Source organism: Gallus gallus, chromosome 2 (genome assembly GCF_016699485.2).
Source record: "Gallus gallus isolate bGalGal1 chromosome 2, bGalGal1.mat.broiler.GRCg7b, whole genome shotgun sequence".
Taxonomy (NCBI): Eukaryota; Metazoa; Chordata; class Aves; order Galliformes; family Phasianidae; genus Gallus; species Gallus gallus.
The window spans coordinates 68,028,516-68,047,097 of record NC_052533.1 but is presented as its reverse complement, the minus strand read 5'-3'; the positions used below and the strand labels follow the sequence as shown (position 1 = coordinate 68,047,097).

The 18,582-nt window shown below is 38.6% G+C and overlaps 1 protein-coding gene across 6 annotated transcripts in view; it reads left to right on the top strand.

Annotated features, from left to right (window-relative positions):
* The window catches only part of KIAA1468 (RAB11-binding protein RELCH), a 75,618-nt gene that overhangs the window by 10,109 nt on the left and 46,927 nt on the right, over positions 1 to 18,582 (top strand). For 5 of the 6 annotated variants that reach the window (XR_005858026.2, XM_015282204.4, XM_015282203.4 and 2 more), the window contains exons 2-8: positions 7,809 to 7,898; positions 14,293 to 14,364; positions 14,475 to 14,530; positions 14,642 to 14,755; positions 16,126 to 16,329; positions 16,419 to 16,510; positions 17,500 to 17,808. Coding sequence is in view for 5 of the 6 variants with exons in the window: in XM_015282204.4 (XP_015137690.1) it covers positions 7,809 to 7,898; positions 14,293 to 14,364; positions 14,475 to 14,530; positions 14,642 to 14,755; positions 16,126 to 16,329; positions 16,419 to 16,510; positions 17,500 to 17,808 (937 nt within the window). In the remaining variant the exon portion in view is untranslated. The remainder of the gene's footprint in view (positions 1 to 7,808; positions 7,899 to 14,292; positions 14,365 to 14,474; positions 14,531 to 14,641; positions 14,756 to 16,125; positions 16,330 to 16,418; positions 16,511 to 17,499; positions 17,809 to 18,582) is intronic. The other variant, XM_015282205.4, reaches the window with a different exon arrangement.

Here is an 18,582-nt window from a genome sequence, read left to right as displayed (position 1 = left end):
TCTGGAGTCTCATTTGCTGTTGTATGGGAGCTGTTTAATCGCAGCCTGAACCTCTGATTGACCACCTGAGGTGAGCACGGAGCACAGGTGAGGGCAATTCAGCTGTGTGACCGGAAGGGGTGGAGCCTGGCTGCACCTCTCCTAGACCCCATTTAAGGGCTGACTGCCACTGAGGAAGGATCTTTTTTCTGGAGATCGCTCCTTGTGGAGTTTTTGTGAGCCTACAACACTGGTGAGCACCTTTCATTTATATCCAATTATCTTTTCCAACGCGGTAATCTTACCAGCCTAACTTGTCTGTATACTGTATAATATCTGTATACTTATTTATCTGCCAGCATGGGTTCACAAAGGGCTGGTCCTGCTTGACCAACCTGATCTCCTTCTATGATCTAGTGACCCATCTGGTGGATGAGGGAAGGGCTGTTGATGTAGCCTACCTAGACTTCAGCAAAGCCTTTGACACTGTCTCCCACAGTATTCTCCTGCAGAAGCTGGCAGACCGTGGTTTGGACAGATACACTCTTGGCTGGGTAGAGAACTGGCTGGAGGGCCGAGCCCAGAGAGTGGTGGTGAATGGAGTTAAATCCAGCTGGTGACCGATTGCGAGTGGTGCTGGGGCCTGTCCTCTTCAATATCTTCATTGATGACCTGGCACTGAGTATACTCTCAGTAAGTTTGCAGATGACACCAAGTTGGCTGGAAGTGTTGATCTGCCTCAGGGTAGCGAGGCCCTACAGAGGGATCTGGGTAGCTGGGCTGAAGGCGATGGGATGAAGTTCAACAATACCAAATGCCAGGTCCTGCACTTTGGCCACAACAGCCCCAAGGCAGTGCTACAGGCTTGGGGCAGTGGTTGGAAGACTGTGTAGAGGAAATGGACCTGGGGGTATTGATTGACGCCAGACTGAACATGAGCCAGTAGTGTGGCCAAGAAGGCCAATGGCATCCTGGCTTGTATCAGAAATAGTGTGGCCAGCAGGAACAGGGAATTAATTGTCCCCCTGTACTCAGCCCTGGTGAGGCCGCACCTCGAGTACTGTGTCCTGTTTTGGGCCACTCATTGTAAGAAAGACATCGAGGCCCTGGAGCGTGTCCAGAGGAGGGCAACAAAGCTGGTGAGGGGTCTGGAGCACGGACCTTCTGAGGAGAGGCTGAAGGAGCTGGGATTGTTCAGTCTAGAGAAGAGGAGGCTCAGGGGAGACCTTATTGCTCTCTATAACTACCTGAAGGGACGTTGTAGTGAGCTGGGGGTTGGCCTCGTCTCTCGTGTGACTAGTGATAGGACTAGAGGGAATGGTTTCAAGCTGCGCCAGGGAAGGTTCAGGCTGGACGGTAGGAAATACTACTTCTCTGTAAGGGTGGTCAGGCACTGGAATGGGCTGCCCAGAGAGATGGTGGAGTCACTGACCCTGAAGGTGTTCAAGGAATGTTTGGATGTTGTGTTGAGGGACGTGGTTTAGCGAGAACCATTGGTGAAGGGTGAACGAATGGTTGGACTGGATGATCCTGTGGGTCTTTTCCAACCTTAGCGATTCTATGATATATGTTATATTAAGGTGAAGCATGTCTGTTGGTTGAGTAATCATAGTTTTTTTTAATTCATAAGAATATCAAACATGAACAATTCCCTATTATACTCCCCCTTTTTTTTTTTTTCTGCGAAGCTTATTTTCTGTGATCAGTTCAAGAATGAAGAGTAACTTTTTAATCCATAGCTGCAGAGAAGTGCAACTTAGAATTCTGATGTCAAGGAGGCCTTGCTAAGCTTGAAATTCTAAGGCATTAAAATTTAATTTGGTGATGAGAGTTTGTTGTTGTCAAATAATTTACTTCTGGTAGATCAGGTTGCCTGTACGGTACTTCTAATACAAACGTCGGAGCACTTCAACTTTCTCTGAAGTAGAAGATAAATAAGTCAGTGCTTCTGGAAGCAAAGCTTCTGGAACTCTGCACGCGTAAATCTTCAGAGTTCTCTATGTAAATATTTTCTGGTGTCCAGTAGAATTTATAGTATTCCATAATGTTTTTTTCAGGTCTGTGGTGTGTTTCTGGGCTGCATTCCTGTTTAGTAAGGCTACAAGAAATGACAAGTAAAGCTCTATTAAACAGTTACATTTAATGTCTTCCAGGATTGTTGTTTTTGTCGTTTTCTATTTCTGCTTTTTTTTTTTTGTATGTGTGAAAAGTAGTGGATTCTTTCATCCTTCTCCAAATAATGATGCATGAGGATGGATTTCTGAAGACCCTACATGATGGTTTCCTAACAGCATGATAGGCTTAAGCTTGAGAGATGTCCTAGACTGGGGATATGCAGTGTCTCCAAAATGATTGTCTTCCTATGCTGTCGTCTTACAACTGTTTCTTCCTACATAAAAACACATATTACAATTAAAACCTTGTCTAAAATGGAAAGAATTTGATCCTAGTATGCTGAATATTCAGTAAGAGGCTGCCTTTGGGCTTTATTGGGAAGTATTCTTTGTGTTGCCTCTTGTTCTCTATAATGCTGATCAAAATGAAATTGCTGGCAGCCAATTATTATTCTGATTGGTTTAAAATGTGATAAGTCTTGTTTCAGGTTACAGATGCTTTTCAGTTCAGGTGAATGCTTACTAGTAGAGAAGCCAAGTAGATTGGTCTTTTATGTGTGTATTAACCCCTTATTACTACTTGAATTTCAAGAGGAAAGCTCTTGGTCTTCATATGCACTGTTTAGGTTTGTTGCTAGTACACAGCGATATGGCTTCTTATCACCATAGGGAAAAGATGAGAACTTACTGGCTGCTCTACCAACTAGTTATTTTTAGGTGTTTGCAAAGTAAATGCAGATAGCTTTTAAATTATTTGGGTTTTTTTTATTCCTTGAGGCTTTTCGTTGATATAGTTTGTTTTTAGGTGCTTTAAGAAATACCTCTACACAAGTGCCTTATTAAATACTCTTTGTGTAAAGACAGCAACTTATTCCTGCTGAATTCATGTACTTGAAAACTGTGTTTAATGTGGTCCTTGCTGGAATCCCTTTAGATAAACATGGAAATAAACTTTCAACCATCAGAGTGAGTGAAACTTCATCTTTTTGGGGTGCTTGAAACTAGATGAGGTGGTTGCAACCAGATGATATTTAAGGTCCCTTCCTACTCCATCCATTGTATGATTCTGTTGTTCTTTTCCTTGTTATGTAAGTCTCTGGAAGACACTACCACTTCTTGAGTTTGGGGTTTTTTTGTTGTTGTTGTCTGTTTGTTTTACATTTTCCTCCTTTAGAAAGTTATACTCACCTTGCAGTGAAAGAAAGAGGTGAATGTGCCTGGGGAGCAGAAGCTGTCATGTGGAATCTGCCTGCATCACAAGTAACAACTCTGGGAGTGAAAAGGGAATCAAAGTTATTTTCCTCTGGAATGAGGCAGTATCTCAACAAATCAGTGAGCAAAACGTGATGATGGATCCGATTTTAAGCTTCACAAATGAAATTACAGTAGTTGCATTTTCCAAAAAAGAATGGATTGAAGAGCATTTCTTAACTTTGATCAAGTGTCAACTGTGATTCTTAGCTCTCTGGTTTTTCTTAATCCCTTTCCAAATGGCTCAGACTTGCACAGGCTCTGTGATACAATCCCAGTCTATTTCGTGGCATTTCACTAGCAGGAGATGTGAAAAGCCAAACCCTAATCTGCTTGCTTGCACACCTGTGGCTCTCTTGCCACCTTGCAGTGTTGCACTTAAAGTTTTTCATACCTGCTTGTCAACACTTACTGCGTTGTTTTGATATTCTAAAACATGAAACCGACAATGCTTTTTTTAACTAACCACGTACAAGGAATTACTGAGTTAAAAAGAAAGGTGTTTCAATTCAGAACAGCAGAGAAACAAGTAGAAAATCTGCACACAAACTGTTAGTAAGACTGTGCATACTGTAACAGCAGAATGGTTTCCTACTACTGTGTCACTTCAGCTTTTGTTAAAGCAGAAACAGTTGAACCACAGCATGCTTTCTCCCTGCAGGGTTCTGCCTTTATTATCCTTGTCAAATAACATAAGCCTAAGATTTTTCTTTCTTATTAAGAAGATATTATCTAAAGAAATGTACTTTGTTCCCTAAAAAGTTGGTGCTTTTTGTCTTATCAGCTCAAAGTAGTTCTCATTGGAGCTGCATGGGCTGAGCACAGCTGTCCCTATCCTAATTCTCCTTCCAGCAGCCCTGCTAGATTTCTTGGTGAGTGAAGCCATGTGTTGCCTCCAGGGAAGTGCTGTTCTCAGGCTCTGTTTCTTTCTGTGTGGATACATCCCTTATAGGAACACATACCTTGAGGCTATAAAATGGTATTCCATAATTTTCTGGGGTCTGGTGTTAGTCTTTGGAGGTAAGCCTTCACTGACGGCTGCCTGCAAAGAAACTGGGAGGAAGTAAGGCAACAGTTTCTTGCACAGTGCATTTCATGTAGGTGAAGCAGTGGGGCAGATTTGTTGTTGTTTAGCTTCGGGCAGCCTCCAGCACTTTGGTGTTAGTACCATACACTGCATGCTTGCCAGCCCTCACCTTCCTGGGCACCATTTTCAGTTAGCTGTCTCCTTCCACTTTGTTATCCCAGGTCATCTTGCAGGCTGATCCCTCAGCCTCTATCCAAAATCCCTCTTTGCTGTTCAAACATACTGTTTACATTTGTGTTGGACTTGATTCTATTTCTTTAGCAGTTTCAACATGTAGAATAACTCCAAAATTCATGTGATAGTACCAGGAAGGCAGAGGTCACCGGTGCTGCTGTGGCACTGGATGGAAGGAAGGGGTCCTATTGCTGCCCACTTTACTTTGGCTCGGTGACATCAGTGCCCCTGGGCAGAAGCTGCCAGCATAGCCAGGGTTCGTGTGGCATTGATGGCTTTGCAGTATGAGCAGAGGAAGACGGAGCTGCCACCTGGGCCCCACCTCACCAGCAGTGGGAGCCCATCTTTCCAGGGGGTGGCAGAAACAAGTTACCTGCTGCTTGAAGCACCTTCACTGCAGAGCTGTAGCCCTGCAGAGCACTGGTGACTAAGCTTTCTCTATAGCTGGCACTTGGCAGGCCCCTTAACCTCAGCTTGGATGACTTGCTATTGCCTTTGTATCCTGTTTGGCCATGAGGTGTCTCTAGTATTAAAGCCACACCACATGTTTTAAAGGTGGTGTACTGTAGCAAAGTAGTAATAGAAACCTTGTTACATTATTCAAGATACTCAATTTAGTTTGAGTTGCACTGTAGAAGCTATAATTTCACAGAATCACAGAACGGCCGGGGTTGGAAGGGACCTCAAGGATCACGAATCTCCAACCCCCCGCCGCATACAGGGCCACCAACCTCCACATTTAATACTAGACCAGGCTGCCCAGGGCCCCATCCAACCTGGCCTTGAACAACTCCAGGGAAGGAGCATCCACAACTTCTCTGGGCAGCCTGTTCCAGCACCTCACCACTCCCTACATTTCCCTGCATCTGCAGTATGTATTGCTTAGAGAGACACTGAACTGAGAAGATGGTGTTCATTCTGTGTGTATATACTGCTACAGTGCTTTTCCTTCAGCGTTTGCTTGGATGTGCTACACCTTTGTCAGCCTAAATTCAGGTTCCACCACAGTGATAGGTAAAAAGATGGTTTTCATTGTAAATGTTATCTTCAGATAGACTCCGTTAGCTCCACGTTGTTGTAGCACACAGTCCAAGTTAATGTACCTGTTTGAGAAGTAGGTTATATATGAGGGAGTTGTACGTACCAACCCATATGGAAGGAGAGTGTCGGATGTTTGCTGTTATTGTCTATACTCATATGGTGAGGGGGAGTTTAAATGATGAATGTACAAACTTCAAACTTAGAAATTGCCGGTGTGCACATAGGTGTGATGCTTGGGGCCCTTTCTGGGTGTTAAAATCATCAAAATGCATGGTTCTTCAGGTTCTTTTAGTTTCCATAAGGACCTTTTATTGTGTAAGACTGATGTGTATGTGCTGGCTGGGACTTGTTGGAGTTACAGCTGCTGGTACAATCTTAAATGGTTTCTGTTGAGTACATCTTGATACAGGCTTAGATTGTAAGACAATTGTCTTTTCTTAATTTCTGGTTGCTGATATTGCTTGTTTTGGCAAATAAGTTTGTGTTTTGTTGCTGGGTTTCTTTCCCAGCATTTCCCCTGTCATGAGCTCATTTCTTTCCCCTCTCATGAGCTTTGAGATGGAAAACGTATTTCTGTGTACGGCTTTGGATGAGTTGATAATAATTAGGTGGTTGGCTACCTGAAAGTGTGGGGGTTGTTTCTCTCATCTTACCTGCTGCATAAGAGATGTAGAATATGATGCTGTGCATTTGCCACAATAATAGCGTATATAAGACTGGGTCACCTATCTCAAATACCGTTTTTGTCATTGAAGTCTTTATGCTATTTCTTTGTTTAACTTGAGCCTTGAATTTAATTTTATCTGAGAACCTCCAGTCTCCAATGAAATGAATTGGAACAGTACTTTCAGCATTAGGCATTCTGAAATATCAGATCTGAAGACTTTCATGCCATACATTCAGAATTCATGTTTTCTTTTGAAGTTAATCACTTCTAACTGTGATGTGTGTGTGTGTATGTATATATATATATATGCATTTGTCAGGCACTTCAATTTGGTGCTCTATAATTCTACTTGAGCTTGGAAACTTGTTATTCTCTGCCAAGTTTTGCAAGTAAGCAAAGCAGTCTGTATCCAAATGTTCTGATTTCCTTCTCGTGCTGCTTTATGTGTACAGAGGGTGTCACAAGACCTTACATGTCAATGGAAGGCTTAAATGTGCAAAAAAGCCCCAAACATCAATAGATCCTTTAATTCTTGACACAGTGTAGAATGACTTCTTTTTCATTTAAAATGTTTTCCGTGGTGTTAGTCATGACAGAATGTGACTGACAGGTGATGAAATTGCTTCTATTCCTGCTGGCAGTAGCTTTTCTCTTTTTCCCTTGACAGCCGAGTGGAATTTGTTCCTTGTTAAAGTGACAACGCTTCTAATGTAATTAAAATTCTTTCAGGAGAGGTACATAGAGATTAATTTTGAAAGGAGGGGTGTGATTTTTCAAGTACTTAACACAATGGAACCTGCAAATTATGAATGTATTCTATTTAGTTTGGGTTTTGTTGCTATTTGAGCAATTCTACTGCACATTTTTTTCTGCTGAAAGAAGGGGGGGATCAAAAGAAAGAGGCAGAGGTGAGATCAAAGTATTTTGCTGCTTACTGAATTTCTTGATTTAAAAATTAAATTCTAGAGCATGAATATTAAAACTGCAGTACTATGAACTGTGCTGGTCTTGCTTTATTTTTGCTGTGACACAGTCCTTGGTTAATGTTCTGTGAAGTGGATATGTACTGAATTTAATGGACAGAGTTGAGAGTTAATACAGCCTTTGGCTGTGTGAATGCGTGTTAAAATACTAAAAAAGGGAACAGAACTGCTTGCAACTTGTTACAGAGTGGTTTGAATCTATTTATTTCTTTCTGTTCACTCATTTACATCCAAGCATAGTCTATAGCCCTTGTGGAAAAGGGAAGGAGCTACTGCATGCTGTTCCTGCTGCATTGTGGCAAGGGCAGAAATGCTGTCTTTTACAAGTGGAAAAGGGAAATCTATTTGTGTAGAGACGGACTTTATGGAAAATGTAGTGAAATTCCAGTCATGCAGCACAGTTCACCTTTTGCTAATAGTTTTTGAAACGAGATGTTTTGACTTATTAAAGTAGTCAACTCTTCAAGACTTAAGTTGTTTTTTTGGTTTCTGGTTCTTTCTTCTCTCTTAAGATCGCGCTGGAAGCATCAGTACTCTCGATTCCTTAGATTTTGCAAGATACTCCGACGACGGCAATAGGGAAACGGACGAAAGAGTAGCAGGTAAGTTTGTATGATTTAGGAGTCACAGATGGCTGACTTGACCATTTGGCTTGTTGTTTTTAGCAGCAGCATATTTAAATATTCCCGAAGTTTCCAAGACTTTGCTGTGATGGTTTACCTAGTCACTTAATGATGTATTAGATTTCAGACGTTGTACTGTAATGACTGTAAATATTCACACAGGTGTGCTTCTATATGACTTAAGCAAGGAATATACTTGAAAACTGGGACCGATCTCAGACAGTGAAGCAGTATCTTGATACTGCCTGTTGGCTGCTAGCACACAGCTGAAACACTTCCTAAATCTAATCAGTCTGTGGCCACTGCATAGGTAGCAACTTTCTGATGTGAAGATTTGCAGTGAAACATCTGGTTAAGTATTGATCTTATGTATAGATCAAACATGCACTGCTAAAACCCATAGCGTATTTTGGGTTTTCTCAGTTCCACAAGTCATCTTTGCTATGAATCTTAACTTTTCTTCCCATCTGATTTCTAGATTGTATATGATACTTTCTTATGGTAGGGCTTCTTGTAGTTCTCAATTAAGAATCCTGGGAATTTTTAATTTCAGGATTTTCAGTTACCTCACAAAAGGTAGAGACTGCCTTTCTTTCATGTTTGAAATTATTATTATAATCATTTCTGCACGTGAGCCATATTGCTATAATCCATTTTTTTCCCTGAGTTTAGTTGTTTAGCTATTCACAGCTTCTCTAGAGATAACCATAAAATCTCAGTAGAAGTTGCTGCTCAGCTTATTTCCAGTGAAACAGTACCACTCAGTATCATAAGCACCTGGAATTTGTTCATGCTGTCACCTTTGTTCACATTGTTTATCTTTATGAAGCCTGAAGTGATGGAAGCTGCCTTGCTTCTGCTCCGTACTGTTACCTCTGCTTCAAATCACCATGCTTCATCATGGTGAAATCCATGAGTGTGAAGCATATTCAGATACTTTGATATTCTGGCCCATAACTGTATGTAATGATTTTTCCTTTATTTATATGAAAACTGCCAGGCTTTCTGAACAGTGTGTTTAAGGAACCCAGATATTTCTGTATTGTGTTCTGGAATATAATCCATAACCAAACATTTTCTGGAGGTTTTTAAATTTTCATCATCTTGACAGATTTTTTCCTGTATCTAGGCAATCTTTCTTGACAATACTACTGTTGAGAGAGCTAGCTTGATCTTAGCTTGGAGCTGTGTTTTCTGATTGAGTTGGATTACGGAAAGTAAGAACTGGGCAGAACTGACATCTAGCAGAACCATTCATCATCTGGTGGAACATTAATGACAAGATATTGATTTTTTTTTTTTACAGTATGAAATCAATACATCCTAAAATGAAATACTAAATGTAATGAATCATTTCCTAGAACAAAGATTTTGGAAGACTACAGTATAGTAACTGACTATCGTCATGTAATAGATAAGTAAATTATTTGTCAGAATGTTTAAGTTACATGCCTGTGTTCTTTAGAGAGGTTTTTCCATGAGTTGCTAAAAGTGATGTAAGAATCAAAGCAAGGCTAGATAGGATTTCTGGTTGCTCATAAAGTCTTGAAGTTTTCCAAAACATCATATTTCTAGTTCAGTTGTAATTGCTTAAAATATCTTGCATCAATTCTGTATCAAACCATCTATCCAGGCAATAAACCGTCTCATGGAAGTCCATTCAGAAAACTGCAAAATCTTCAATATGCACACAAAAAACATTTCAGTAGAGATTGCAAAACCTTTATATGTGCAGTTTGTTCTTTGAACAAAAACTGGCTATGAACTTCTACTTTTGAAGTCAACCTTAGCTGCAAACGTGCTTTGAAATGTAAGTCTACCCTGCTTCTTACCATGTATTTTTTTTCTCAGCAAAGAGCTTTGATGCGTAGGCATTAAAGCTATAATCTATTGCAAAAGCTGCGGGCTGTGATCTGATAGTCACATACTCTTTTGATAATTCTTAGAGTTAGATTACAGTAGTTTCTTTTTTAAAATTCATAATACATTTCTCACACTGTTATCTTCGGGGCTTTTTTTAACCATTTGGACAGAATCCATGATTTCTATTATCTGTTTCCTAGCAAATGTCAAATGAAGGATAAAAAAATAAATGCATATCAGTCAGTAATGAGTCCTGAGTCAGAAGTATTTTTAAAATGAAGTTATTATGTATCCAGTTACAAATACTTTTTTTACATTGGAAAAACCAAATGGGAAAAAAGGCCACGTGGACCATTCAAAGCCATCGTGTTTCTAATCTTGCTCTTATGGATGGTGTTAGAGTTGGCTGCCAGATTTCTCCTTTTGGCAGTCCAAAAAATCTTGGAAGTAAATAGAAGGATTATTGTTTGAAGTAGATTACAGTATTTGATTTCTGTTGGTCCAGCTCATTCCATCTGACATTAAAAAGCCTATAGAAGTGAAAATGTTTTGAAGAGTTGGCGTGAACTTGTCATTTGGGAAATCTGATCAAAGGACATTAAGTGACTCTCATTTGTAATACTGTCATCAGCATGTCTGAACAGATGTAATTCACAGAAGCCAGTCAGGATCTGGATAAACATCACAAAACTAATTGTAGTAGAAAATATCTATTTTCTTCCTCATCTATCTGACATCTACTGGATCTTAATATAGATGTAGAGTGCTGTGCAACAAACTGGATAATACATTCATAATCCACAAAGTTTTAACAACAACAAAAAGCATCATTGGTGCTTACAATGCACGAGATGAAACAACTTGTTCTGTAAGGCTATTAAGTGCTGAACCAGTTGGTACTAAGACAAGGTCAGTAATGAAGGATTTATGAGGCTTAGGGAACCTTCTCCAAATACTTGTTTTCATGAGAATGGAAAACCTACTTGAAGTCACATACCTGCAGTATTCAGTGCAAATAGGTCATCTGACATTCAATCTAAGAACTGAATCTTCTGCCACGTCTTAAATTGACTGTGCAGGTATATTTGTGACCTAAAAACTCTCTGTTTTTTAAAATATTTAGCATTGCCAACCTATCATTGTCATCTGGTGTTCTGAGAATCTGCTCATTTTAGAAATGTGATATTGTTCTTTCAGTGATAATAAAATTAATTCTTGTCTTGTAAGTAGAAATACATGCTGAAAATGTTTACTTTTCAACTTATTTTCCTTTGACCAACAAGAGTGCTGTTCGTGTACATCTCATTGTTCAGTATCCCACATCACAAGTTGCTCCTCATAGCTAACTTCTTGGTCTATGATTCAGTAACTTTGGAAGCCATTAAAAAATGTGGGTGAGTAGAATGAGATCCTCGAAAAAGCCTCATTTAAAAATATTTCTAAGCTGTGCAGATGATGCACTTCTTTTTTTTTTTTTAAGGTGTATTTGAGTAGCTGCATAGAAACAGAAAGGCTGAGGTTGTTCTAATCTTTAGTTGCTTTCTTGGAAGACTCAGGTCTTTTAAATAAGGCTAAGTAAAATTTTTTTTTCCCAGAGATGGTAGGTGTGATGATGTGAGTTCTTTACAAAGAAAAAGCAAGAGAGCCCCTTAAATTCAGAATGCACTCTTCTTATAGGAAGATTACACAACTGAATAGCTCCTAACTACTGCTTTGTGCCTTCCTAATAAAGAGTTAGCTTAGTTCTTTACTTTCCTAGCTGTCTGTCACAAAACTCTTCCATATATCATTCTCAGGGAGTTTAGCTCCATTCACTAAGTACTATAATGCATTATACGTGGTATGAATTCAGTCAAGTATTAAGTTAATTTTCAGCTGACTTTATCGATGTTATTGAAAGGTTAAACTTTCTAAGGTAGGTAAACATTAGGAGAAGGAGGGGAGGGAGAGGGAGAGACCGGGTGATTTCTTTTCAAAGCCAGTGGTTGGCAAATGGTTACAAAGAAAGTCAGATCATTAACAAATGGGGATTACCAATGTTGGTTTCATTAGTGTACGTGTTGAGTTAAAAATCTCTGTGTATTTTGGCAAAACATTGCATTTCAACAGTTTCTAAAATAAAGAGCTTCTAATCAAAATACAAAACTCTATTAAAATTGCATTGTAAATATTTGGAGAAATTTACTATAACCTAGGAACAAACTTCTTCAAATAAAATCTAGGTTTGTGTCTCCCAGATGCACTATGGTTTGTATAGTGACAATTACAATGTTGACATTCCTAAGACAAGAAATGAGGTACAGTTATGAGCATACTGTTTGTAGCAGAATTATGTGGCTGTAGTGACAGGCTGTGAAGTAAGTTCTTCACAAATATGGTACGTTCAGAATCTTCTACTGTATACAGAGAAACATGCAGCAGAGTAATCTTCATAAAAGGTTGACTGGCAGAAGTCCTAATGGCTTCTAAGAATTTTCAGCACCATCAGAGTTCACTAAAAAAGTAATTCTTGCCGTCTGACATGGGTTTGTCTGACATGATTTTTTTGGCTTTCTATACCTTCAGTCATGTCTTATTCCTATTTTCCTTGAATGAGATACCTGAGTTTTTCTAGTTTATGTTGGTTTTCTAACTTTTTTGTTGTTGTTTTAAATTTCTATCATTCTAGTGCAGGGCACTCCTGATCTGCAACTGTTCTGGTCATTGATAATATTTTCAGAGAATAAAATGTTAAGAGTCATTTCCATCAGAAAAATTAGTCAATTTGAATTCATTACAATTTTCAAAAACTAAAAAAAAAAGCAGCTTTCAACTTAGAATCTTAACTGTGAATGCAAGGAAGCCATAAAACGATCAGATGCTTCGCTACAAGAGCATTTCCTAACTTTGTTGCACAGAAGTATTTGCAGATCAGCATTGCTGAATACTAGAGATTTCGCATATTTTATTCATCATATCCTCAGTTGTGCTTTTATATCGCTGCAGTAAAATTCTGTGCATCAAACAACTTCCTTTCATGTAGCAAATGTGGTGTACTGTAGTTACTCCTTCAGTTTTTATGGGACAAATGCAAACTGAGTGAATCTTTTTTTCCATGCATGCTATTGATCAATAAGTTCTTAGTCAGGTGTTCCAAAAAGGAAACCAGTTTTTGTAGCCTTCAGTAGCATTTCTTACAGGCAAGAGCCAATTCCGGACTTCTGCACTGTGCTGTCCTCTGCAGATATTTCAAAATGCCATCTTAAATTGTTTCCAGGCAATGATTAAAAGTCTTATTAATATATTCTTATTAAAGACAACTGCAATATTTTTAGCCTTGGAGTCAAAATTAAGTAAATGTTAGGCGTCCATTTAGACTATTCTGATGTTTTAGTGTGGTAGCTGTTGTTACGCTTCTCTCATCTAGTTCATTACAAAGCTCATTGTTTACGGTAGCTGTAAATGGCTATTAAGACATTTACTGTATGTTTTGCAAAGTACAGGATGTTAAAGCTTGACACCACAGTATACTTGTGGCTTAAAATGAAAATACGTGAAGTTCCAGCACAAGCAAAGCACTCCTGGCTCTTCCAGAGAAAATAACAGAACATGAGAAACTCACAACAGTGATAGGGGGAAGAGCAGGTGGAAGTGTCACCTAGAAGTATGTATTTTGAAATGTCTAAAACTTACACTAGATGGTTAAAAATGTTTTATCCCCCAAGACTCAATGGAAACTTTTAAGAATAATGGAGCAAAGACGTTTTTCATGCAAGCTTCTCTGTAAGCACTGAGGGAACTGCAGATTTTGATTTTTTTTTGTTTTGTTTTGCATCTCTTGGATGTATTCAATGGAATTCTAAGTCTTAATGACTAATAGGATATTCCTGAAAACGTGGAGTAAAACAAAAAAGGATTTTAAAAAGATTCATTTTAGTAAGAAAATGAGGTAAGGTTCAAATTCTGTAGTACATTTCAGTGTATAAATATTTCAGTAATTTTAATATATACATTTGTTTTCAAATAATAAAAAAAAGTAGTCTCAGTGGGACAGTACGTCCACAGTAGGGTTTCAGCATTGCTACATGGAGACAGCTAACACTGCCACCAACGTGCATTTGCTTTATTTAGATCTGATCTTTGATTGCCCTTGTAGTCCCCTACCCCTTAAAAATTAAAACGTTATCAGCTGACCATAAGCAAAGAAGAAATAACAAACTTTTATCCAGTACTGCAAAGTTAAAAACAAGCAGCCAAATAAAAACAGAACAGCCTACAGCGAGTCCTTGTCAGACAGCCTGAAATTTTGGTTTAGCTAATTCAGCCGAATGAAACGATGGAAAATATTCACCAGTTTGCTTTCAGACCAACTCTGCTGCATGTGTTCATAAGTTCCATGAAGACTGCATGCTTTCTGTTGAATACAAACTGTATATTTTTTTCATACCCATCCTTGCTTTTTATATTTTATTTTTTGTTTCCCTTGCCTTGGTTGGATGCCTGTGTGTGTTTAATCCAAATCCCTGTCCAGTCCTGGAGTTTGAACTACGGAAAGCCAAGGAGACCATACAGGCCCTCCGAGCCAACCTGACTCAGGCTGCAGGTGGTGTACACAAACCTTTTCTTAAGCCTCTACTTTGAACAATGTAGAAGTAGCTGAGCTCATCCTGGTTGAAAGAGTAAAATTTAGTTACTTTTTTTTTCTCCCCCCAGAAAATGAAGTTCCTTTGCAGGAACGAAAAAATTATAAATCGAGTCCTGAAATTCAGGTAGGTGATGGGTGAAAACTGAGCTTTGCATGGGCCTTTAATATAGATATCCTTCAGTAGCTGGCAGCAAGATGAACCAAAGATGCAGTGTATGGTTTTCTTTTTTTCCAGGAGCCAATCAGACCTCTTGAGAAAAGAGCTCTAAACTTCCTAGTTAATGAATTTTTATTGAAGAATAGTTACAAGCTTACATCAATAACATTTTCAGATGAAAACCATGATCAGGTAAGTTTTGTTGTTTTTTTTTTTTACATGTGAATTTTCTGTATTTAGACCTTTTCATAAGCTCAAGTGAGCTTTAATGATGTTAGGATGAATATTCTAAGAGTTAAATGTTAGCATTTTCACATAAAAAGCGTGGCTGTGCAAGTCCATGTCCGCACAGCTCTCACCTCTCCAAGGAGGAGACTCTACAACTTCCCTACCAACCTACAGCAGTGCTTGGTCACTCTCACAGTAAATGAGTGTTTCCTGATGTTCCAGTTTGTGCCCATTGCTTCTTGTCCTCTTGCTGGACACCGTTGAATAGAACCTGTCTCCATGTTCTTTGCACCCTCCCTTCAGGTATTTATATACATCGATGAGATTCTGCGCTGAATGAACAGTCCCAGCTCTCTGGGCTTCTCCTTATAGGAGAGGTGCCCTAGTCTCTTTACCATTTTCATAGGTCTTCCCTTTACTCTCTCCAGTGTGTCCATGTCTCTTGTACTGGGGAGCCCAGAACTGGACGCAGCGCTCCAGATGTGGCCATACAAATGTGGAATAGAGGGCAAGGGTCACCTCCGTTAACCTGACTGCACCTGGCCTAATGTAGTCCAGAATATCATTAACCCTCTTTGCAGCAGGAGCACATTGCTTTTGAGTGTATTTAGTATTAAATTTATACATAACCAGACTAGAAAAATAATGGTGAAACTTTTTGAAGTAAAAGAATAAAATAAAAGTATGTATCTATTTGAGATTTAATGCCTTTTTAAAGAGAGTGTCACAGCTCCTCTTTGATTGTGTCCGTGCTTGTTCGTGTATGTGAATGTGAAATAATCTTGTTAGAATAGTTACACGTGGGGAAAAAAAACAAGGTCAAGTAGCAGCAGTTTGAGATGGAAGGCTGTATTATTGTATTCATCAGTGTACATTTAATACAGTTATGTCCAAATTTTACTGAAAATACGCACCCTGTCTATCAGATGTCTTCAGAGCTATTTGACTGTCTCCTTCTGGAAGATTATACTTGTACTTGTGAATGAGATGGGAACAAAATGATAGCCCTATCAGTAGTAAGTCTTCTACCACATTTACTGGCTTCTGCTGGAATTTGATCAATGATACATTTGATTCTCCGAAGTATTTGCATCCTAGGGAGAAAAAGAAGTTGTGAGCTGTGTGTTTTGCAAGGTTCTCTTTTTAATACGCTACTTAGAGCTGTCTTTGGGGTGAAACTGCTTTAGGTTATGAAATGAGCCCTTATTACTGCAGTGCAGCTTTGACACAATTATTTTGCTGTTCTACGAATGCAGACCTAAGTTAAATGAGGAAGAAGAATGGTGTTAGAAGTAAGTCTATTGTGCGGTTTGGTTTCTCTTATTCCTTTGAAGGATTTTGAATTGTGGGATGACGTGGGATTGAACATTCCAAAACCCCCTGACCTTTTACAACTCTATCGTGACTTTGGAAACCATCATGTTACTGCAAGAGATGTCGTGGATGTATCAGTTGGTGTAGATGATGATGAGTTGGAGGCTACCACCCCTATACTTGGGACTGTTCCGGTATTTGAAACAACACCACAATCAATAGAAGTAAGAGGCTGTACGAAAGAGATTGCAACTGTTTGCATCACTACTTAACTTCACTGTACTAAACTCTTTTGTCTCTATCTTGTATTTAGCAATGTTTAATAGTGCAAAAATTAGAAGATCAAATTAGTGTGTTAAACAATGAGAAATGGTCTTTGATGGAACAAATCCAAAGACTTGAGAGGTATGTACTTATCCATCTGCTTAACTGCTAATAAACGTTGGAATAACTTCTCAGTGTTTTTCTAGCGCATATATCAAGACAAGCATAGTTTTTACCTATAAAATTAATAGGAGTTCTTTGGAGCAGTGCAGTCTTTCCTTTTAATATGTGGTGTTTGATTTGGGGAAAAAATTGAGACTTTAAACTGAGTGTTTCCCTTTTGATTACTGATATTGTTTAATTTTGGAATTAGTTTGTTCCCTCAGTGCAACTTCTTTATTTACTTAACTGAAAATAGCATCAGTTCTCATGTGTTTTGTGTAGGTTTTTCTCTTCAGTCAGCTATTTTTCACTCTGTGGTACTGCGCTGTGTACAGGTTGCAAAAGCTTTTTAAGTTTGTATTTTAAATAACTTATTTTAATATAATTTTTCTTTCTATAAAGAAAGATCAGTAGAAATGACAAGATCTTGAACAGCAACAATAAAAAGTCTTTAAAAGTTTGGTCAAAATGTGATTCTGTAAGCTATAAGATACCATTCCTCTTAGGAGAATGAATTTTAGGGCGAGTGCGTAATTTTGCAGTGACTTTGACTTGTACACTTACCATTTCAAAACTAGGTGGGATACCATGTACTAATCCTTTCTGTAGTGTTTTGAGTTTTGTACCCCAGATGGGCTTCTCTCTTGACAGTGTTTCAGTACTCAGAGTTCAGCCAGAAACATTATAACGCTAGCTCTTGTCACTCATTTATAGCATTGAATTGCTTGTTCTGAAGGCAGCATTTTTCCTTCTACTAGTTGTTGACTGAAGACCTCTGGTGAACTGGTGCTCATTTGAAGAACTTGTTTGATATGAATTAGTTCTATTAAAAGGAAACCTTGAACATACTGGAGTTGAAGGAAGAACTGTTCAGCATGTTGTCCTTATTTGTGTACTTGTTTTACGATTCCAGCAACCTTCTCAGGAAAGTAACAGAAACACTTCATTCTTGGTTCTAACTTTTTCAGTGAAATAGATTTCCTCAAGAATGAAAACTTTGCTGTGTCTACGGTTTATGGTGTAGCTCCCCATCCTTCCTTAAAGCAAGTGCCTCATACAGACTCAGAGGACAATGGACGGTACTTGGATATCAAGAGCTCTGAGAACGACAGTAAACATGGAAACACTGAGGAAAAAAGCCTTTCTTCATCAGCTGAACATGATACAAGGACTTCTAAAGATGATACACTAAATTCTGTGCCCTGTAAAGACCCAGAGAAAGTGTCCTCTTGTGCTCCGTCAAAGAAAACTGCAGTGCACTTTGATAAACCGAATAGGTGAGTGATTAGTTTTAAAATGAAATGCTTTAAAAATTAAGAAGTGTACAGATGTTTTTCTAACAAAGCCCGGCAACAGGCATAAATCATTTGTGTTTTGAATACAAGTAAAAGGCTTAGCATGCCATTATTGAACACTGATGATACTTTCACATAGTGTTCCTTTTGATTTTTAGGGAAGACAATTTTTAGCATCAACTGTAAGTGCTTCTTTTCACCTCCTACTTGTTTCTAAAACTTGCCACAACCCTTGTGTCAAAAATGAAAAGCCAAAATTAAAATGATGAATGAGAAAACAGGTGATTTGCGTTCTCCATTACATTTTAATTTTGTAATGAAATTTCTTCTATTCCACTTGAAGAGTGGTTGGAAAAACTTTAGTTTTTCCATCTGGAGCTGCAGGTCTAATAGTTATTCTCCTAGAGTACTTAAAAACTTAGATTTTTTTTTTTAACTAGAAATAGTATCCACTTATACTCTCTCTCCTTTTTGACGTTTGAATTTGAAGCTGGTCTTCATTGGGTAACTTAATTGGGTAATGATTCTTTTAATTAAAGTATTCGTGTCATTTCTTGGAAACTATGAGTCCGTGCATTTGAGTGTTGCTGGGAAAGTCTCAAATATATTAAGGCTTTTTAAGCATTATAGTGAAGAGGTGAGGTAACTTATTCAATAAGTAAAAGACAAACAACTGTGTACTATTAGGAGTTGAGCCGACCACTGAGATGGTAAAGTGTGTACAACTGAGGGCAAGCATAGGAAAGTATTACAAAG